At 40.6% G+C, this 23,699-nt stretch overlaps 2 protein-coding genes across 6 annotated transcripts in view; one reads left to right on the top strand and one right to left on the bottom strand.

Annotated features, from left to right (window-relative positions):
- The window catches only part of edar (ectodysplasin A receptor), a 92,114-nt gene extending 85,366 nt beyond the window's left edge, over positions 1 to 6,748 (top strand). For 3 of the 4 annotated variants that reach the window (XM_063054066.1, XM_063054063.1, XM_063054064.1), the window contains one exon: positions 306 to 6,748. In XM_063054066.1, coding sequence (XP_062910136.1) covers positions 306 to 640 — 335 coding nt within the window. In that variant the 3' untranslated portion in view covers positions 641 to 6,748. The remainder of the gene's footprint in view (positions 1 to 305) is intronic. The other variant, XM_063054065.1, reaches the window with a different exon arrangement.
- Positions 6,749 to 6,915: 167 nt separating this feature from the next.
- Positions 6,916 to 23,699, bottom strand: part of LOC134349555 (coiled-coil domain-containing protein 138-like) — a 66,345-nt gene continuing 49,561 nt past the window's right edge. For both annotated transcript variants that reach the window (XM_063054060.1, XM_063054062.1), the window contains exons 13-15: positions 17,922 to 18,098; positions 9,158 to 9,296; positions 6,916 to 8,341 (exon numbers count right to left, since the gene is read on the bottom strand). In XM_063054060.1, the coding sequence (XP_062910130.1) occupies positions 8,197 to 8,341; positions 9,158 to 9,296; positions 17,922 to 18,098 (461 nt within the window). In that variant the 3' untranslated portion in view covers positions 6,916 to 8,196. The remainder of the gene's footprint in view (positions 8,342 to 9,157; positions 9,297 to 17,921; positions 18,099 to 23,699) is intronic.

Genomic DNA, 23,699 nt, shown 5'->3' with positions numbered 1-23,699 from the left:
CATTTAAAGAATCTAATGATTTCTGATATGTATCAGAATACAAGGCTGTTGGTCCTCAGTACAATTAATAACAGTATGTAGGGAATTTATTACTGACAACATACCCAAATATAAATAAGAAGTTTGTTATTTAGTTTTGTAGATTTTAAACAGCTCTAGCAGACAGTATCACATTTTATTACTATTCTAAAAATGCATTAAAACTGTGGTTTGAGATGTAGAGCAGATGATGGAACACTACTGCATATCTCAGAATTTTGGAAGTTATATATTTTTGTTTGAATTCATTTAATTCCTATTTACAGGACTCAGCCCTACAGAATTACCATTTGATTGCCTTGAGAAAACCAGCAGAATGTTGAGTGCCACATACAGCACGGATAAAGCTATTGTAAAAACATGGCGCCATCTCGCAGAGAGCTTTGGACTGAAGAGGGATGAAATAGGTGGAATGACAGAAGGAATGCAACTCTTTGATCGTATAAGCACAGCAGGTTACAGCATCCATGATCTGTTGACAAGACTTGTGCATATTGAAAGAATGGATGCTGTGGAAGCCTTGTGTACGGATGTTCTAGAGTACACACAGGGTCTACCAATCACCAATCCTGCCATCTCCACCAAATGTCTGAATTTGTAGACAAGAGCCACAGAATATAAAAAAGTTAGTAAATCAAAAATGTTGTGTTCCATTTTACCAGGGATTCCGAGACCAGTGAAACAAAATTCTACAGACTTTCCATTTAAATTTAATTCTTATTCAGGCGCCTGACCTCTGTTTTAACTGATAGTGTTATTAAGAGGCATTAGGGAACAATTTTGAAAGGTCAAATGCATTTGAAAAACATTTTAGAATATCAAAAGCACAGATTTAATTTTGTTCTTTTTATAATGCATCAAGTGGAAGGAAAAATAAACAAAAACAAGAAAGGCTGAAGAAGAATGGAAATGTGGCTGCAAACTAAATTACTCCAAATCATCTTCCATTAACTGGGGATTTTTTCTAACACTATTTCCTGTAGTAAAGCAGAACTCATGCAACGTTAAGAAAGACTAAATAATACCATTGGATCCAGGCCTTCCCAATTGTAGCATATGGTCAACTTGTGAGACAGTTGCTTGCATCATACCGTACTTACTATTTATTTACATCAATCCTTCTCAAAGTTAGAACAGAACAGTACAGCACAGTCCAGTCCCTTCAGCCCATGATGTTCTGCTTATCCTTTAATCTACACCAAGATCAATCTAACCCTTCCCTCTCACATGGCCCTCCATTTTCCTTTTATCAACTGCCTATGTAAGAGTCTTTAAGATGTCCCTAATTTATCTTCCTTTACCATCATCCATGGCAGCACATTCCAAGTACCCATCACTCTGTGTAAAAGAAAACCTTCCACTGACATCTATGCTATACTTTCCTCTAATCACCTTAAAATAATGCTCCCTCATATTAACCATTTCCACCCTTGGAAAAAGTTTCTGGCTCTCCACTCTATGTCTCAATCATCTTGTACACCTCTATCAAGTCACCTCTCATCCTCCTTTGCTCCGAAGAAAAAACCTTTCCTCATAACCTCTCCAACCTTTCCTCATAAAACATGCTATCTACAGTAATCCAGGCAGCATCCTGGTAAACCCCCTCTGCACCCTCTCTAAAACTTCCACATACTTCCTATGAGGAAACCACACTGAACATAATACTCCAAGTGTGGGATAACAGGACCTTTATTGATCTGCTACAATACCTCATGGCTCTTGAACTCAATCCTCTGACTAAAGCCCATATGCTTCTTAATCACTCTATCAACTTGTGCAGCAACTTTGAGGACTCTATGATCCCTCTGCTCCGTCATACTGCTAAGAAACCTGCCACTAACCCTGTACTCTGCCTTCAAGTTTGACCTTCCAGAGTGTATCACGTTACACTTTTCCTGATTGAACGTAATATGTCACTTCTCAGCCCAGCTCTGCATCGGATCAATGTCTATTGTAACCTATAGCCTTCTACACTATCCACACCACCAACCTTTGTGTCCTCTGCAAACTTACTAGCCCACCCTTTCAGTTCCTCATCCAAGTCATTTGTAAAAATCACAAAGTGCAGAAATCCCCAACAGATCCCTGTGGAACACCACTGGTCACTGACCTCCAAGGAGAATAAGCTCCATCTACTACCACACTCTGCCTTCTGGGGTTTTTCCTGTCCAGCCCTGAGAATTTGCCTATCCTAATTTTTCAAAAGTTCTAGCATGTGTGTTTTCCTAATGTCAACACATTCAAGTATATCAGCTTGTTTTACACGGTCCTCACAAATGTCAAGGTCCCTCTCACTGATGAATACTGAAGGAACTTATTAAGGACCTCTCCCACCTCCTCCAACTCCAGGCACATTTCCTCTACTATCCCTGATTGGTCTTGCCCTCACTCTGGCCATCCTCCTGTTTTTCACATACACATAGGATAGCTTGGAGTTTTCTTTAATCATAATCACCAAGGCCTTCTCATGCCCCATTCTTGCTCTCCTCTGCATCTATTCTTCAGATTCATCCTGGCTACCTTGTAACGCTCTAAACAATGTCTGAACTTTGCTTCCTAAACCTTAAGTAAGCTCCCCCCCCCAACCAGATGTTCCACATCTCCTGTTAACCATGGTTCCTTCACCCTACCATCCTTTCCATGCCTCATCCAGTTACCTAGACAAGTTCTCCCTCAACCGTAATATTTCCATCATGCATTTCCCTGAGTACATCTGTTTCCAATTTGCGTTCCCCAGTTCCTGCCTAATAGTATCATAATTTCCCTTCCCCTTCCCTTAATTAAATACCCTTGAATACGGTCTGCTCCAATGCCTGTCCAAAACATTAGTAAAGGTCAGAATTGTGGTCACTGTCTCTGAATGTTCACCCAGCAAGAGAAGTCTCCTGACCAGGCTCATTGACTAGTACCAGATTCAGCATGGCCTTCTCTCTATTTAGCCTATCTTCATGTTATGTAATTCTGCCCCATCTAAACCTTTTGCACTAAGGAAGTGCCAATTAACATTAGGGAAGTTGAAATCATCTATGACAACAACCCTGTTATTTTTGCACCTTTCCAAAATCTGCCTCCTGATCTGCTCCTCTGTGTCTCTTTTGCTATTGGAGGGTCCCAATAGAGTGATTGTTCCCTTCCTGTTCTGACTTCCACCCACACTGACTCAGTTGACATTCCCTCCATGACATCCTCCCTTTCTGCAGCTGTGACAACAATCCCTGATTAGCAATGCACTTTCCCACCTCTTTTACCTCACTTCCTGTCTCTTTTGAAACATCCAAACCTTGGAATATAGAGCAGCCACTCCTGCCCTTGTGACAGCCAAGTCTCTAATGACCACATTATAGTTCCATGAACTGATCCATGCTCTGTTATTTTACTACTTGCCTTAAAATAGACACATTTCAACCGATCCAGCTGACAGCAATTAATGCCCTTTCCATTGGCCATCTTTCCTCACAGTCTCTCTACACTTCTATCTAGCTTTACACCAATTGCTCCATCCTCTAACCTATCACTCTAGGTCCCAACCCCCTGCCAAACTGTTTCAAACCCTCCCCAAGAACTCTAGTAAATCTACCCATAAGGATATTGCCCCCCACCCCCCAAATTCAAGTTCTGGTGTAATCTGTTCCTTTTGTACAGGTCACGCCTTCCCCAGAAGAGATCTCAATGATCCACAAGTCTGAAACCCAGTCGCTGCACTAATTCTTCAGCCACACATTCAACTACCATCCTATTTTTAACCTCACTGGTGCATGGCACAGGCAACAATCCAAAAATTACTACCTTTGCAGCAAGGAGGCAAAATACTCTCTGGAAGTCTCTATCACATCTACAAAATTACCTGTCTGTTCCCCTAACCATTGAATCCGTCATCACCAGAGCTCTTCTCTTTTCACACCTTCCTTTCTGAACTACAGAGACACACCCTGGGCTCAGAAGCATTCCTGAGTTAAGTGTCCTCCCCTCTGCCTCCCCAGCCCCAGCCAACAGTATCCAAAGTGGCATACTTGTTATTGAGGGATATAATAGCATAGGGATACTTTGTGCTATCTATTTCCTTTACTTCTCCTGACAGGTACCCAGCTATCTGCCTCCTGCAACCTGTGTGACCACCTCCTGTAGCTCCATTCTATCACCTTATTTTTTTGAATAAGCTATGGATCATAGAGTTCCAGCTCTAGTTCTCTAATATGGTCTATAAAGAGCAGCATCCAGATGCACTTCTTGCAGGTGTAGCAGTCAGGGAGACAGGATATCACTCACATAGTGCATGAGCAGCGTACCACTAACCTGGGATCCATTCTCACTTCTCTGCCTAGGCACTAATAAAGAAAGAAACAAACGACAGAAATCTCAATCTAGCCTCTGCTTCTCCTTGTTGAAGCCTCTGGAGATAAAGCCTCATTTCCCCACTCTAACCCTGTCCCACTCCAACAATGGTCATTCCACTTAACCTGAACTTCTTTTTACGGTCTTAATACATGATCTCAAGCTGCACAAAACATCCAACAGGCCCTGCTCACTGGTTAGATCTGGCATTTACTCCTTTTCAAATCTGGATTTTCTAAATACTTCTAAAAATTCAGTTTGTTATTGAGTACAAAAATATAACATTGTCAATCTTATGCTAAAATACATTATTTAATGAAAATGTTATTTAAAATACATAATTTCTATCTCTGATGTGAAATTAACTAAATACAATTTGCTAATTATCACCTTGCATCATTTCAAGTCCCTTGGGAATATGCTGTTTTAATATTTTTGCATTACCTTTTGTATTTAAATATGTTAAGTAAATATTTAGCACTACGCTGCATACTGTATAATACAATTTATTTGTTTTGGCAAACCGATAAGCTGGCATCAGGCGAAAGCACTAAGCTACAATATTATGCAACTCTATCATAAACATAGATTTTCATGCAGTATCAAAATATTAAGAACTTGTTTAAATCTTTAGATCCACTATTGCTAACAGCTGCAGTGTTAAGCTTGCTCCTGTCTGTTTCTTGTACATTATAATTTAGGTATTCAAAATGCAAAATCCTATAAAAACTCTTGGTGAACCATATAGTGTGAACATTGTGATACACCAACTGAAGGATTAGCAGGGATATTTTTAATTAAAAATGAACCTGTGACAAATCCATAAATCTTGGTTAATAAATATCTATTATTTTTAATTAAAGGTCCAATCATTTTTCCATTATCAATAGTTGCTTTCTGAAATTAGGGGGAAAGCACACACATTACCCAATGGGAATAAACACTGAAAAACTGATTAGCTGCTCTCCATTAAACTATAGACAGATATTCTCAGAACTGGTTTCAAGTTCATCTAGAAATAAACTATGTATAAATATTCAAATTCACATACCATGAGACAAAGCTTAAAAAAAATCAATAAATTGAATTTATAATGGTCCAATCTCTATTACTATCAGTATAAAAACTCTGTCATCAGCCACTAAAATCTCTTAAAAGATAGCTGATGCAATGATATGGTACACCTAAATGCCAATGAAGATCTTTATAACGGTAGTAATAATAAATAATTTTGAAGAAAATTTTAAATCTCACAGTGTTTAAAGTGTACTCTAGTTACAGACTAGGGATAACTTTTCGTTTTCTGAAAATGAGTAAAAGGCTTGGAAATAATGGCTGAACTTTAATGTCTTTTCCAGTGATGATTGCTTAGGATTCGTGGCTTCAGATCGATGTGAAGATATTAGCAAAAAAGAAAAGCATTTTAGAAGGACGCATTTCAATTAATTAGAATCAGAATCGGGTTTAATATCACTGGCATATGTCATGAAACTTGTTGTTTTGCAGCATCAGTACATTGCAATGGATGATAACAAAAACTATAAATTAAAATGTATATAAAAAATGTAATTAAATAAGCAGTGCTGAAAAGAGGAAAAGTACTGAGGTAATGTTCTTAAGTTCATTGTCCATTCAGAAATCTGATGGCAAATGGGAACAAGTTGTTCCTGAAACACTGAGTGTGTGTCTTCAGATTCTCGTACCTCTTCTTTTATGGTATAAATAAGAGAGCATGAATTGCATGATGGGGGTGTTTAATGATGGATGCCACCATTTTGAGGCGTCACCTTTTGAAGGTGTCCTGGATGCTGGGAAGACTAGTGCCCATGATAGAGCTGGCTGAGGTTGCAACTTTCTGCAGCTGAGAGCAAAATCCAAACTGTTTGAGGAATTCAAGCAGTATCTATTGTTGGGGAATGAATTGTTGTTTCAGGTTGAGAACCTGCATCTAGTCTGGGATTGGAAAGAGATGATAGCCAGTATAAAGAGGAGAGCAGGAGGGGTGAGACAGAGGCCTGTGGGTGATAGGTGGATTGAGGAAGGGTGAAGGATGATGGGCAGATGCAGCCTAATGAAGGAAGGAGGGGAGTGTAGTTAGAAGACACAGACAGGTGGATGCTAGATAGATACAGATAAGGAATAAAAAGACAGATGGAACCAGGTCTGGGTGGGGGAGCAAGCATGAAGGTAGAGAGAGCTGCTGAAGAGTTATAAGTGAAGAAGTTCCAAGTGCTGGAAAGTGTTGACTAAGGAAGGTGTTAATAGAGAAACATAGAAACATAGAAAATAGGTGCAGGAGTAGGCCATTCGGCCCTTCGAGCCTGCACCGCCATTTATTATGATCATGGCTGATCATCCAACTCAGAACCCCGCCCCAGCCTTCCCTCCATACCCCCTGACCCCTGTAGCCACAAGGGCCATATCTAACTCCCTCTTAAACATAGCCAATGAACTGGCCTCAACAGTTTGCTGTGGCAGAGAATTCCACAGATTCACCACTCTCTGTGTGAAGAAGATTTTCCTAATCTCGGTCCTAAAAGGCTTCCCCTCTATCCTCAAACTGTGACCCCTCGTTCTGGACTTCCCCAACATCGGGAACAATCTTCCTGCATCTAGCCTGTCCAATCCCTTTAGGATCTTATACGTTTCAATCAGATCCCCCCTCAATCTTCGAAATTCCAACGAGTACAAGCCCAGTTCATCCAGTCTTTCTTCATATGAAAGTCCTGCCATCCCAGGAATCAATCTGGTGAACCTTCTTTGTACTCCCTCTATGGCAAAGATGTCTTTCCTCAGATCAGGGGACCAAAACTGCACACAATACTCCAGGTGTGGTCTCCAGGTAATGGGAAGCATTAAGGGATTGATGGAAGGCCAGCTTGAACCAATAAGAGGGAATCTGTTGAGTGAAGTTATGTATTGCAAGTAGATGATTTCAGAAGCGGAGGGGATGAAAATTGGTAATGAGGGGCTGGAAGAGGGATTTAGAGAAAGGGAAAAGAAATGGGAAGACCATAGGTGGATTGGATGGAGAGACTGGGTGTGGGACGGGTGCTGAGGAGTAAGGAAACAAGAACTAAGTGTTACCTGAAAACTACCCAGACAGAATACGAGGTGTTCTTCGAGTTTGCATCAGGTCTTACCTTGGCAGTGGAGATCACTTGGGGATGGAAAGTGGATCCAATTGGAGCTCAGAGACCCATGCATTGTGTAACCCATGGAAGTATGAGAAACAATTAAATATGCTATCAAGGCACGCATGTCTCTCTGCATGTGGGGACTGAATTTTTTTATATGCAAATCCCCTGTATTGAATTGTATTCCGTTTTTTTTCTTTGAAATTGGATTGCATGAGCAACAAAAGCATGGTACTACATCCTTTTTGGTGGTATTTGTTGAGGGAAAGGTATCTGAAAAATACGCAAATAAGGAATCTGTTCATCTTCATCCCAAACTGATGGGAAGGACAGAACTAGGGCCCCATTAAAGATCTCAGCTTCACTCAATTTTCTACAGGGCGCAAGTCCTGACGAGAAGCAGAGCCACAACTGTCTAAATAAGTGGCTATAAATATTAATAATGTTTTGATGAGTAGTCTCAATTCTTTACAGGCAAAATCTAAAATACATGGAAGAAACTTACATTTCAATTTATTTGGGTTTCATTAAAAATATGCATATTTAAACATGGTCTATTGAAATATGATGAATTATTATATCTCTAATATACAGAAAGCTTACAAGCAGTTATAACAGTACAAATAGCATTACTGAGTTTCTTGGTTTGACATCCATTGACTTGAATGGTTTTTGCCCAGACTGCTAGCTAAGCAGTGCCTTTGATTATACCCAGGTTAAACAAAATAGACTGAAGATTTTTGATCAGAAATGTGTGCTCTGGATTCATTGTCCTGTGCAACTCTTGAACGAGGATATGGATTGAAAACAATTCAAATAATTTCTTATTATTCCTGTCAAAAAAAAACATTTAAGTTAGTTTTTCTGTTCACTCATGTTACACTTTATTACTGAAGGTTTAGATAACTTGAACTGAATTTGAAGACAAGGTATTTAATTATCTCATGAATAGTCAAGGATATTGAATTAAATATCCAACTAACTGCAACAAATAATCTCAGGTATTATTGTTAACATCAACATTATTCACCTATTTTAATCTCTCTGAAGCAGGGTTCATGCCTAACATATAGAGTTACTCCTCTGCTCCCATATTCATTAAACTCCTGGGTTATCTTCTCCCACTGCCCACCATCTGAAAATCTTGACACTGTCTCTCACATCATTCAGCATTTCAAATGCCTAACAGCATCTATTCCAACCAAAAGGAATCTCTCTGTAGGAGTGTGTTCCAGTTGCAAGTAGAGCCAAATAGCTTTAAGAAGAGCTCACCAACCAATGAATCAATTTTCTGCTATTGCATCCAGCCAGTCAGCACAGACTGGACACTGCAATGGTAGAAGTGAGCAACTAGGATTTCATTCAGCACAGATTAATTTTGCATGAATATTCTCTTTCAAGGCTAGAAAAATAGTGCACAATATATCTAAGTACTTCAGTGTGGTGTATGTAGGCATGTAGTGACGGAGGTCCTGTACAAGATAAAGTCCACCTTCTGGGATCTAGTGTAAACATGCCAGGTAATCAATGGCAAATTATGAACAAAATCCATCTAAAATAATGATCAAAATTACATGTTAAAAGTTTGTATCTACACTCGGTACAATGTCAACAATACAGTCACTTCAGCTTGATAAAACTTTTCATACTTTATTTTAGAAAGTTTCTGCAGAATTATGCTGAGTTTCTCCAATATTTGTATCTCCAATTTCGAGCTTTTCAGTAGCATGGAACAAGTGCAGCACCAAGATTCACTGCTACACGCCTCGAGAAAATCCTGCAAATACCCTGCACGGAAATAGGAAGACGCTATGATACCCAGTATTATAGCAAGCTTATTTCATTCTATACTTTTAGAATGTAATGATTTGAATCTTTCTGTTATGTAACTGCAAAGCGTGTCATTCTTTGCATCTTTTATACCATTAAAGTTGACCATTTAGCATACAGCATAAACTTATTCTATTAAATGATACAGTAAATAATTGAGTTAATATGAATTGGATGCAAAGAACAACAGTAATACATCAAATTGAACTTGGGTGGCAATGCCAGTAATGTCACAACAACTCAGTTGTTGTCAGACCAAACATCAGAATGAAGAAAGACATTTGAACAAAGTGACTTTGACTGTGGAATGATTGTTGGTGCCAGAACGAGTGGTTTGAGTATCTCAGAAACTGCTGATGTCCTAGAATCTAGAGTTAAACAGGATGGTGCAAAAAAAAAGTATCCAGTGAGTGGCAGTTCTGTGGGTAAACACTCCTTGTTAATGAGAGGTCAGAGGAGAATGACTCAAGCTGAAAGGAAAGTCAGTGGCTCAAACAACCACACACTATAACAGTGACATGCAGAAGAGCATCTCTGAGTGCACAACTCATCAAGCCTTGAAATGCATGGGCTAGCAGAAGATCACAAACATGCGGTCAGTGGCCACTTTATTAGGTACAGGAAGTACCTAATAAAGTCACTGAATGTGTAGCACAGAATGTTCAAAGAAACAAGTGAGGAGATTGCTAGGGCTTTGACAAAGATCTGTGTGTGTCCTCACTAACCACAGGCAAGATCTTGGAGAACTAAACAGTAGCAAATGTTGTGCAAGGGAAATAGGGGTAACTTGGGTAATTACACCCGAATGTAGTGGGGGGGAAGCTATTGGAGATGATGCTGAGGGATAGGATTTATGCAATTTTGAAAAGGTTTGGCCTACTTAGGGACAGTCAGCATGGCTTTGTGTGGGAATGAATGTTCTTTCTGTACAATGATTGAATGTTTGGAGGAAATGACAAAGGTACTTGATGAGGACAAGGCAGTGGATGTCATCTACAATGGACTTCAGTAAAGCATTTGATAACGTCCTTCATGATTAGTTAATTTAGAAAATAAAGATGCTGGGATCCTAGGTGAATTGCAAGGTTGGATTTGGAACCGGCTTGCCCATAGAAGATATAGAATAGGGATGGGAGACTGTTATTCTGAGTAGAAATCTGTGACCAGTGGTGCTTTGTCAGGATCAGTGCTGGGACCTTTGTTGATTGTTTGTAATGTATATCAATGATTTGGCTGAGTTATACATGGGTGGATTAACAAGTCTGCAGATAACACCAAGATTGGTGGAGTTGTGGACAGTGTAAAGGACTATCAAAGAATACAGCTGGATATCGACCAGTTACAGTTAGGGGCAGAGAAGTGGCAGATGGAACTTAATTGAGATAGGTATGAAGTATTGAACTTCGGCAGGTCAAATGAAAGGAGAAAGTATACAGTTAATTCTAGACTCCTTAAATAGCATTGAAGTACAGAAGAATCTTAGAATCCAAGTCTATAGTTCACTGAACGTGGTTACATAAGTGGATATATTGATTAAAGTGACATATGGCATGCTTACCTTCACTAGTAGGAGTTTTGACTCTAAGACTAAGGAAGACATGCTGCAGCTATACAAAATTTCAGTCAGAATACAACTAGAGTTTTGTGTGCAGCTCTGTTTACCCAATTACAGGAGGGATACTGAGACTGTGGAAAGAGTGCAGTAAAGTTTACCAGGATGTTGTGTTGATTAGAGCATATCAGCAAAAAGAAAAAGTTTGACAAACATGGATTGCTCTCCCAAGACTTTCAAAGGCTTTAAAATTATAAGAAGCAGAGATAAGATTGACAGTCAAAATACTTTCACCCATGATGATCATCATTGGTTCTGGAGGTTTTCAATATATAGTAGATTGGGAAAATCAGGTTGCTGCTGGATGCCAAGAGATGGAATTTGTAGAGTGCCTACAAGATGGCTTTTTTAGAGCAGCTTGAGGTCGAGCCCACTACAGAAAAGTCAGTTCTGGATTGGGTGTTATGTAATGGACCAGATTTGATTTAGGGACCTTTATGTAAAAGGAACCCTTATGAGGCAGTGATCATAATATGATAGATTTCACCCTGCAGATTGAGAAGGAGTAGCTAAAACTGGATATATCGGTATTACAGTTGAGTAAAGGTAACTACAGAGGCATGAGAGAGGAACTTTCCCAAGTTAATTAGAAGGATACCGGTAGGTATGACACTAGAGCAGCAATGGCTGGAGTTTCTAAGAGTTATTTGGAAGACATAGAATCAATTCATCCCAAAGAAGCAGCAGCATTCTAAAGGAAAGATAAAGCAGTGGCTGACAAGGAGAGTCAAAGAGCATAAAAGCAAGAGAGGACAAAAGTGTGGTAAAAACTAGTGTGAAGCTAGAGATTGAGAAGCTTTTAAAACCCAATAGAAAGCAACTAAAAACGCAGAAGGAGAGAAAATATGAATGCAAGTTAGCCAATAATAAGAGCATACCAAAAGATTTTTCAGATATATAAAGAGTAAGGCAAGAGTGGACATTGGACCACTGGAAAAATAGTAATGAGGGAACAAAGGAATGGCAGAAAAACTAGTAAGTATTTTGTGTCAGTCTTCACTGTGGAAGATATCAGCAACCTGCCAGAAATTAAGAGTATCAGGGGCAGAAGTTAGTGCAATTACTATTACTAAGGAGAAGGTGCTTGGGAAGCTGAAAGGTCTGAAAGTGGATAAGTCATCTGGACCAGGACTAGAACCTAGGATTCTGAAAGAGGTAGCTGAGGAGATTATGGAGCTACTTTTTTGTTGAATGTTATCTAAAATCCAAAAATCCAGGTTTTTCTTTTTACACAATATGCTATCATTTGATATTAAACAGAAAACATATTTTTAAACAACCTTTTTAGAATATTTGGAATTCGTAAGTTCGTGTGGTAAATATTGTCCATGTGCATGTGCTCACAGTACTAATACCTAATTTTAACATGAAAATTAATACTTCAAACTATTTTTTTTAAATATGGTGTTGATAAACTAAATTTACTGTCTATTTGAATATAGTTAAAAGAAAATCATTTATCAGTTCTGGCTGATTAGTCATATCCCTTTGATAGAGTACCATGTAAATTGTTTTTACCACTTATTTAAGCCATTGGGGTTAAAGAGACAGCAGAGGCTTGGATATGCATATCGAAAGTTAAATACATGTGCTGAAAATCAAAAAATAAAACCAGGAAATCCTGGAAACAGTCATCATGTCAGACAGAATCTGTGAAAAGAGAAATAGTTAACACTTCAAGATAAACATCCTTTGCTGGATGGTTTGAACATATCTGTAATCTAAATGAAGAAGAATGGAATATAATGTTGATTCCATGCAAGATAAATTGGACCCATAGACATTTGCTAAGAAGACACATGGTTGTAACTGCAAGTTTTGGTAAACATCTGATCAAAGATCAGAAGGGAAATAGACCACTTAAAAGAAGAGACATGTACCTGTAAGGGGTTTCTTCTTTCATATTACTTGCTAAGGCTAATAAAATAGCTTCTTTGCAGTGTTACAATAAAATGGCTTCTTTGCAGTGTTAACTGCTGAGGTAAGGGGATTTCTATAGTAGCATGCTTGGATTATAATTGGTGATAATGGGACTTGTATTCATTTGCTAACCATTTGGGACAGATGTTATTCTTTCTTGTGTATCTGAAAGTGTTGTTTGTGCGGGATTTGGTGAGAATGCGCCATGGGGATGAAGAGAGAAGACACACACGAAGAGATGCTGAGAGCTGGCTAGCGGAGCGGACCACGAGTGAGGGTTCGGGACCCGGCAGAGTTTTCAGAGGAAATCGAATGGTGGACCAAGGATATTGCATGAGCTCCAATGAGTTACTTGAGCACAGAACTGATAGTTACTGACTTGGCGCCTTTATTGTATTTGTTTCTACTAACCCATCACCAAGAAATACTTATAAAGTGTAATCATTTAATCACATATGGTGTACTGTCTGTTATTTAGCGGTGTGGGGTACATGACACAGCATCCACACAATCTTGATTACCCAGTTTTGTGGGACCGAAGGCTGCTCCCCCCTAGATGAAAGCGAGCTGAGTGAGCCTGAGGCTTACCAGGAGGCTACGTTGTGGGTTGCTCATCCGAGGATTTGATTCCATTCCATGCTGTGTGATCGCCCTGTTTAAATTATGCATGCTGCGGGGGCAGAAAGCTGGTGTGCCTCTGTGAGATTGCTGTTTATTACTGCATGCATGTTGGGTGGGGTGGCTGTTGGTACCCCGGAGGTCTTTGTTCGAGTTCAGACTAGCGCTGACGAAATGGTGGTGGGACTGCCAGTGTCTATTGGTGCCCCAGGTGAGGCAGGGCCATGGGCTGTCCGTACTGTTAGGAGAGAGAGGAAAGAGTGGTCTGATTCAGAGGTAGTGTCTGTGAATAAATGTTCCAGCTATGCCAGGCTCTGCCTGGTTTTTGGGATAATGTCCACCCTTAAAGGGGCGGAGACGTGGGCGGAACGGACCTCTCAGTTGTTAGATGAGTGGCTGTGCTTGGCTGAGGGAAAGCGACAAGGATTGGTTGGAAGTTTGGATAGGCCGGCTGTTGACGTCGTCAGAACTGTCAGGTTCAATCACCCAAACAACAGGAATTCTGCAGATGCTGGAAATTCAAGCAAGACACATAAAAGTTGCTGGTGAACGCAGCAGGCCAGGCAGCATCTCTAGGAAGAGGTGCTGCCTGGCCTGCTGCGTTCACCAGCAACTTTTATGAGGTTCAATTACCCTGTAGTGACAGCTGCCAGTTATCTGCAAGTGTGGGAAAATGCATTTGGTTCAACTGGAAGTAAAATGCAGCACCTGGGGAGATTTCAAAATGTGTCAGGAGATTGGGGAAAAGCTTTCAGTGTATCTTTTTCGGCTAGAGAAACAGCTAAATTGGTTGCAGTGGCGGCGGGGGGGGGGGTCATTCAGCTGATCAGAGAGGTGTCAGGAAACTTAGAGGAGATTCACTGGGGGAACTGCCTGGTGTCTCTTGGGGGACCACGTTCCTAGCAATATACCAAGGATCTCCCGGAAGATAAACACCCTATTTCTGAAGACCTAGTGGGACCGCGCTCCAGTAGGTCATTACGGAGGGATGGAAGCTATGCTAAAGCTATACTCGACACCAAGTCGCCAGTCGAGTTGCTGTACAGTTCGTTTTACAACCGGTTTCTGAAGCATTTACCCTTGATAACCTTCAGAGCACTGGAGATTTGGGGTACTAGTGCTGGTAATTATTCAGACAATGGTTATTGGTCAGTGAAACTGGAGTTCTCGGAGGCCAAGGTGGGGGTGTCTGAGGGTCGTGAATCGTTAGTGCTGACGTGTCCGGACTCTGGTGCGACGAAAGTGAGCTGAGCAAGCCTGAGGTTTACCAGGGGGCTACATACGCAAAACACAACACAGAGAAGCTAATCTTCTTCATGACTGACATTTCTAGAAGTGGCAGTAAATTGAACAGACATTAAAATAAAAAAACTACTGATACTGGAAATCTGAAATAAAAATAAATCCTGTGAACACTCAGCAGATCAGACACCATCTTTGGAAGGAGAAATAGAGTAACATTTTACATCAAAGCATTGACACATAACTGGGTAAGGGTATATGGTAGAAGCTAGCAGTTGTCAACGTCATGCCCATAGTAACAACATTGAAGTAAAACACAAAAAATACTGGAGGAACTCAGCAGGTCAGGCAGCATCTATGGAAATGAATAACATAGAATATAGAAATCTACAGCGCATTACAGGCCCTACAGCCCACAATGTTGTGCCAACCATGTAACCTACCCTAGAAACGGTCTAGAATTACCCTACCGCATAAGCCCACTATTTTTCTAAGCTCCATGTTCCCTATTGTATCCACCTCTGCCACAGTCGCAGCAGCGCATTCCAGGCACCCACCATTTTGTGTGAAAAACTTAGACCTGACATCTCCTCTGTGCCTACTTCCAAGCACCTTAGAACTATGCCCCTTGTGTTAGTCATTTCAGGCCTGGGGAAAGGACTCTGGCTATCCACACAATCAATGTCTCTCATCAGCTTATATACTTCTATCAGGTCACCTCTCATCCTCCATCGCTCCAAGGAGAAATGGCCAAGTTCACTCAACCTATTCTTATAAGTTCACTCTTCAATCCAGGCAACATTCTTGTAAATCTCTTCTGCAGTCTTTCTATAGTATTCACATTTTGGGATACTCAACCAGTTGACATTTCAGGCCAAGACCCTTCTTCAGCACTAGAAAGGAAGGAGGAAGACGACAGAATAAAAAGATGGGGGGGAGGAGAAGGAGGATAGCAAGAAGGTGATGGGTGAAGCCCTGTGGATGGGAAAGGTAAAGGGCTGGAGAGGAAGGAATATGATAGGAGAAGTGAGTGGACCATAGAAAGGGAAGGAGGAGGGAACACAGGGGGAGGTAATAGGCAGATGAGAAGAGGTAAGGGTCCAGATTGGGGAATAAAAGAGGGGAGAGGGAGGGAATTATTTTTCAAACTAGAAGGAGAAATTGACATTCATGCTATCAGGTTGGAGGCTACCAAGATGGAATACAAGATGTTGTTCCTCCACCCTATGGGTGGAGTCATCAAACCGCAAGAGGCCATGGACTGTCATGTCAGAACAGGAATGGGAATCTCAATTAACAGCTGGTCTGATTAACGAAGAGGAAGCTGCGTCAGGAACACCAACACAATAGACAACCTCAGCAGTTTCGCAGATGAATGTTGCCTCAAATGGAAGGACTGTTTGGGGTCCTGAATGGAGGTGAGGGAGAAGGTGAATGAGGAGGTAGCACTTTGGTTGCTTGCAGGATAAGTGCTTGGAGAGAAATTATTGGGAAGGAACGAATGGACAAGGGAATCCCTGCAGAAACCGAACAGAAAGGTGGAGGTAAGGATATGTTTGGTCATAGACTCCCTTTGGAGATGATATAAGTTGTGAAAGATGATGCGTTTAATGTGGAGGCTCATGGAGTGGTAGGCAAGAACAAGAGGAACTGTTAAGGTGGCAAGAGAATGGTGTGAGCATGGATGTTCAAGAAATGGAAGAGACGCAGGCAAGGGCAGCATCAATGGTGCAGCAAGTCAAACCCCATTCTTTGAAGGAGGACATCGCTGATGTCCTGGAAAAGAAAGTCACATCCTGGGAACAGATGCAGCAGAGACAAAGGAACTAAGAAAAGGGAATAGCATTTTTACAGGAGACAAGGTGGGAAGATAATACTCAAGGGAATTGGTAGGTTTATAAAAGTTGTCAGTTGACAGTTTGTCTCCAAAGGAGACACAGAGATCAAGAAAGGGGAGGAAGGTATCAGAGGTGGAAGTTAGAAACAAAGTTGATGAAATTGACGAGCTCAGCATGGGTGCAAGAAGCAGCACCAATACAGTTGTCAATGTAGCAGAGAGAGAGTTGGGGAACATTACCAGGGAAGGCTTGGAACATGGACTGTTCTATATAACCAACGAAAAGGCAGGCCTTGCTGGGGGCCATGGCTACCTCTCAAGTCTGGAAAAAGTGTGCGGAGCAGAAGAAAAAAACATTGTTGATGGTGAGGACCAGTTCTGCCAGATGGAGGAGGGTAGGGGGAGGGGAACTGGTTGGTTCTTTTATTGAGAAAGAAGCACAGAGCTTTAAGGCCTTCTTGATGGGAGATAAAAGTGTTTAGGGAATAGAAATCCATGGTGAAAGTGAGGCCATCAAGGTCAGGAATTGAAAGTTACTGAGAAGATTGAGAGCATGAGAAGTGTTGTGTATGTAGGGGAGGCTGAACCAAGGGGGATAGAATGGAGTCACGGTATGAGGCCATGTGTTCAGTAACAGGAGCAGGCAGAGACAATAGGCCTACCCGGACAGTCAGGTTTGTGGAGGTTGGGTAGAAGGTAGAAGCAAGCAGTGCGGGGCAAGGGAACTATTTGGTTGCTGTGGATGGGAGTTCTCCAGAGTTGATGAGGTCAGTGATGGTGTCAGAGACAGTTTTCTGATGGTCCAGAGTGGGGTCCTCTTCAAGGGGTAGGTATGACGGGGTGTCTGAGAGTTGCTGTCTGGCCTCAGCAAGGTAAAGGTCAATCTGTCACAGTACAACAGCACCCACAACAACATTTAAGTTCTGGTTTTGGAGCTAGAATCAAATATGGCTGTGTCTTGTCACACTCTGGAGAATATTTCATTTACAATTTCTGCACTGCGTCTGTATAATCAAAGTCATGTACAGATATGATTGGGAGTCATCAAAGATGCTGTGAAATAAATGCCAAGGAATTTCTGCATCATGGACCATGGATACATTCACATGGACAATATTTATTATAAGAACTTATTAATTCCAGGTATTTTACAAGACCATTTAAAATATTCTTTGTATTTTATACCAAATGATACCACACTTCCATATTTACGTATCACTAAAACAAAAACCTAGATACTCTGCATTTTAGGTAACATTCAAAAAATATTTCACTTAAAACAAATACACTGTGAATTACTGGATTACTGTTCAGATTCTTTATCAGTGAAGTTTGAATGTATAAAGATACTTACTTGATTCCATTGTCATTTGCAGAATAATGTCAACAGCACTGTACAGTAGATTTTTACTTGAGGGTTTCAAGTAGCAAAGAATAACCTGCAGAGCCTGATACTCCAAGAATAAAGCCTTGCCTTCATCTGTGTTCAGGTCAGTAAGAAGTATGTTGAAAACTTGAGCCAAATAATCCACTGTCAGTGAGAAGGCAATGAGATAAAAGTCTTAAAAGTCTTAATATCATGTTCGTATTAAGAAATAAAGACAAGCAAAGCAATATATTAAAGTCCATCAGCTTGGCCCATTTTGTAGCATTTTTGCCTCTGAATTATGAGTTTACCTTGAAGTTTGAACAAAAGATGGTTTTAGTTTTCCTTGGAGGCATAAAAATTGAGAAGAGATGTGTAAATGCATAAAAGATCATGATGTGTTCAGCTCAGACAAAACAGAAAGACAAACGCTGAAGGAACTCAACAGGTCAGGTAGCATCTATGGAAATGAATAAATAGTTGACATTTCAGGCTGAGACCCTTCTTCAAGACTAGAAAGGAAGAGGAAAGATGCCAGAATAAAAAGGTGGGGGAGAGAAGGAGGATAGCTAGATGATAAGTGAAGCCAGGTGAGTAGGAAAAATAAAGGCAGGAGAGAAAGGAATCTGATAGAAGAGGACAGTGGATCATAGAAGAAGAGAAGGAGGGGACTCAGGCAGAGGTGACAGGCAGGTGAGAAGAGGCAAGAAGAGTGAGCAGGGAATAGAAGAATATTGAAAGGCCTATATACAGTGGATGTGGAAAGAAAAGACATTTCCACTATTGGGAGAATCTAGGACCAGAGCGCACAGCCTCAGAATATAATAATGTACTTTAGAACAAGAATAGGCTGAATTTCTTTAGACAGAGGGTGGTTAATTCATGGAATCCATTGCCACAGATGATAGAAGAGGCCAAGTGATTGGGTATATTTAAAGCAGACATCAAAGGTTACAGAGAGAAGGCAAGAGAATGGGGTTAAGAGGGATAATAAGATCAGCCATGATCAAATGTTGGAGCAGACTTGATGGGCTGAATAGCCTAATTCTGCTACTATGTCTATGGTCTTAAATTCTTTCTATAAATCCATAAAGGGGAAAAAACATTAAAAATCATTTATGTTATTAAGGATTTAAAAGGTCATACTTGATGAAACTACATTTTCAAGGTGTTCAGTCACTCAACTTTCCATCATAATGTGTGAGGAAAATGTATTTTTGTGATTGTACCTCAGGCTTCCCTTAATATTTTCTAAAAAAAAATACAACTTTATCAGGAATGTAAGAAATTAACAAATAAAAGCTGCAGCAGGCTAAGTGGCGCCTTCTGTTTTGAAATTAAGATTACAGCTAACTTCAGCATTAAGAGAGCAGAGAATCTATTAATTTCTGGCCTGCATATTCTGGGTGTCTGAGCCTCCACAAGCCTATCGGATAATAAACTTCAAAGATTCATAACCCTCAAGATGAAGAAATTTCAGCATCTCAGTCCCCAAAAGCCTACTCTTCTGATACCACTTTGGTGACATCTCAGCAGGACAGGCCTCATTCCTGCATCAACTCGTCAAGACCTGCAGGAATTTTCTATGTCTCAAGCTGAGAGCTCTCATATAGAGTACAGATTCAGTTTGCTGAATTTCCTCACAGGATAAAACTGTACTCCAGAAATCAAGTAGTAAGCTGTTGCAAGAACTCCTTTCTTACATAAGGAGTCCAGATAGTTTCAGATATTTAATTAACTTAATTACCTGCATCAATCTAGCACTTATGTTGAAGATGGAAGTGCAGAAAAATAAAGCCATTAAATAAAAGGATTGCACTTTAGACCACAAGATCATAAGATATAGGAGCAGAATCAGGCCATTTGGCCTATCACATCTGCTCTGCCATTTCATCATGGCTGATCCAATTTTCCTCTCAGCTCCAATCTCCTGCCTTCTACCCATATCCCTTCATGCCCTGACCAATCAAGAATCTATCAACCTCTGCCTTAAATATACATAAAGACTTGGCTTCCACAGCTGCCTGTGGTAAAGAATTCCACAGATTCACCCCTCTCTGGTTAAATAAATTCCTCCTCATCTCTGTTCTACAAGGACGTCCCTCTATTTTGAGGCTATGTCCTCTGGTCTTAGGCTCTCCCACCATAGGAATCATCTCTCCAAATCCACTCTATCACGGCCTTTCACCATTTGATAGGTTTCAATCAGGTCACCCCTCATTCTTCTGAATACTGGTATACTGCATACAGGCACAGAGCCATCAAATGCTCTCCATATGGCAAGCCATTCAATCTTGGAATCATTTTTGTGAACCTCCTTTGAACCCTCTCCAGTTTCAGCACATCCTTAAACTGCTCAAAATACTCCAAGTGAGGCCTCACCAGTGCCTTATAAAGCCTCAACATTATATCCTCACTTTTATATTCTAGTCCTCTTGAAATGAATGCTAACATCACATTTGTCTTCCTCACCACAGACTCAACCTGCAAATTAATCTTTAGGGAATCCTGTGCAAGGACTCCCAAGACACTTTGTACCTCAATATTTTTGTATTTTCTCTCTATTTAGAAAATAGTCAATTCTTTAATTTCTTCTACCAAGTGCATGACTATACCCGACACTGTATTCCACCTGCCATTTCTTTGCTCATTCTCCTAATCTGTCCTTCTGTAGCCCCTCTACTTCCTCAAAAATACCTGCTCTTCCACGTGTCTTCATATCACCTGCAAACTTTGCAACAAAGCCATCAACTCCATCATCCAAATCGTTGACATATTACATAAAAAAAATCGGTCCCAACATAGATCCCTGTGGAACACCGCTAGTCACTGGCAGCCAGTCAGAAAAGACTCCCTTTATTCCCACTCTTTCCCTCCTACCATTCAGCCCCTGCTACATCCATGCTAGAATCTTTCCTATAATACCATGGGCTCGTAGCTTGTTAAGCAGCCTCATGTGTGGCATCTTGTCAAAGGCCTTCTGAAAATCCAAGTACACAACATCAAATGATTCTCCTTTAATTATCCAGCTTGTTATTTCTTCAAAGAATTCCAACAGGTGTGTCAAACAAGATTTTCCTCCTCGAGGAAACCATGATGACTATTTTAATCATGTGTCTCCAAGTACCCCAAGACCTCATCCTTAATAATCGACTCCAACATCTTCCCAACCACTGAAGTCAGACTAACTGGCCTATAGTTTCCTTTCTTCTGCCTCTTTCCCTTCTTGAAGAGCAGAGTGACATTCACAATTTTCCAGTCTTCCAGAATCTAGTGATTCTTTAAGGATCATTACTAATCCATAATCTCTTCAGCCACCTCTTTCAGAACATGGAGCGCATACCATCTGGTCCAGGTGACTTATCCACCTTCAGACCTTTCCGTTTCCCCAAGAACCTTCTCTCTAGTTATGGTAACTTCCCACTTCATGCCCCTGACCCCTGGGACTTCCACCATACTGCCAGTGTCTTTCACAGTGAAGACTGATGCTAAATACTTATTCAGTTCATCTGCCATTTCATTGTCCCCCTTTACTACCTCTCCAACATCGTTTTCCAGCAGTCCGATATCCACTCTCATCTCTTTTTCACACTTTATGTATCTGAAAAAATTTTTAGTATCCTCTTTAACATTGGCTTGCTTACATTCGTATTCCATCTTTACCTTCACGACTTTTTTAGTTGCCTTTTGTTGGTTTTTAAAAGCTTTCCAATCCTCTACCTTCCCACTAATTTTTACACTATTCTATGCCTTGTCTTTGGCCTTTATGTTGGCTTTGATTTCTCTTGTTAGCCACAGCTATGTCATCTTTCTTTTAGAGCACTTCTTCCTCTTTGGGATGTATATATCCTGTGCCTTCTGAATTTCCTCCAGAAATTTCAGCCATTGCTACTCTGCCGTCATCCCTGTCAGTGTTCTTTTCCAATCAATTCTGGCCAACTCCTCTCTCATGCCTCTGTAATTCCCTTTTCAACATTGTAATACTGATACATCTGACTTTAGCATCTCCTTCTCAAATTTCCAGAGTGAATTCAATCATATTATGATCATCTGCCCCTAAGGGCTCTTTTATCTTAAGCTCCATAATCAGGTCCAGTTCATTGCACAACACCCAAGCCAGAATAGCTGATCCCCTAGTGGGCTCAACCATGAGCTGCTCTAAAAAGCCATCTCGTAGGTACTCCAGAAATTCCCTTCCTGGAATCCAGCACCAACCTGATTTTCCCAAACTACCCGCATATTGAAGCTCCCTATGACTATTGCAACATTGCCCTTTTGGCATGCCATTTTTCTATCTCCTGTTGTAATTTGTAGACCACATCCTTACTACTGTTTGGGGGGTTGTATACAACTCCCATCAGAGATTTTTACCTTTACAGTTCCTTAGCTCTATCCACAATGATTTAACACCTTCCATCCTTATGTCACCTCTTTCTAATGATTTGATTTTTTTTTTAAAAACCAGAGCAACACTGCCCCCTTTGCCTTCCTGCCTAATCTTTCGATACAATGTGTATACTTGGACATTAAGCTCCCAGCCATGATTCAGTGATGCCTGCAACACCATACCTGTCAATCTGTGTTGCAACTTCATTTAATTTATTCCGTATACTGCGCGCATTCAGATACAACACCTTCAGTCCTGTATTCACCTTTTTTTTATTTTGTCCACCTTTTATGTTGCAACTCATCCCGTTGACTGCAATTTTGCCCTACCAACAGTCTCTCCTCACTACCCATTGCCTCTGTTTGTAAGCGAGCTACCTCATCTTCTATACTATTATCCGCCTTTCCCACAATAATTCTTGCACTGAAATATAGGCAGCTCAGGACACTAGTCGCACCATGCTCAACCTTTTGATTCTTAACTTCGCCTTATGTCTTACCAATATCTGCCTCCACAAACTGTTCTGGCGCTCTAGTTCCCATCCCCAGGTTCATAAATGGTGGCAGATGACAAGAATAAAGAATTCAAAACAATGTAAAGTGTTTATAAGGCCACTTTTGCATATCCCATTGAATAGAAGACTATTATAACCTTAAGGTAACCTTGATGTACATTTATGAGGATACAGCAGTGGATCTAACAGAGGATTTAAAAATTATCAATGTTTTATTATTGTAAATGCAACAAGACTATGGCCTAGAAATTATTCCATATCAAGAATAAAACATTATGCTAGCATTGCATGATAGTTTTACACGAGGGTCTGTTAGTGCAAAGACCAAGGGGCCATGCACAACAGGCATTGCACAATGAATATTCATATTTGTTTCAGGAAATCAGAGGTTGGAGGTAATGGAGGAGTAGTAATGGATACAGTGGCAATAGGTGGAGTATGAACAGGGTTGAGTCATAGCATCCGATGAGATGGGAGTGGGAGTCAGACCGGGGCAGTGACTAATGATGGGAGATTCAGGGTCCAAGTTGTGGCAGAATCTGGTAGCAATCTTGAGGACCATGGCAAAGCACAGGAGCAATAAATACACAAGTACTTAGAGGATCAATCTGTAGTGGGTGGTAAGCACCAAACACTAATAAAACCTTCTCAGGCAGGTTCCCATTATGTTTTGGTGAAGCTAGCCACAAATTTTGTTGTGAAAGCATCCTTCTGGCTCATGATGGTCATCCTATGTCATTGAGGGATCATGTATGCCAATTTAATTTCATGGAACTGGCATCCTAAATGTGCTTGCATGAGATTGCACATGTTCAGGCTCCTCAAGGGAAGACCCAACCCAATTGTTTAAACTTCATGAATGGTA

The sequence above is a fragment of the Mobula hypostoma genome, chromosome 7 (assembly GCF_963921235.1).
Source record: "Mobula hypostoma chromosome 7, sMobHyp1.1, whole genome shotgun sequence".
Classification (NCBI taxonomy): Eukaryota; Metazoa; Chordata; class Chondrichthyes; order Myliobatiformes; family Myliobatidae; genus Mobula; species Mobula hypostoma.
This window is presented reverse-complemented; position numbering and strand designations above follow the sequence as displayed.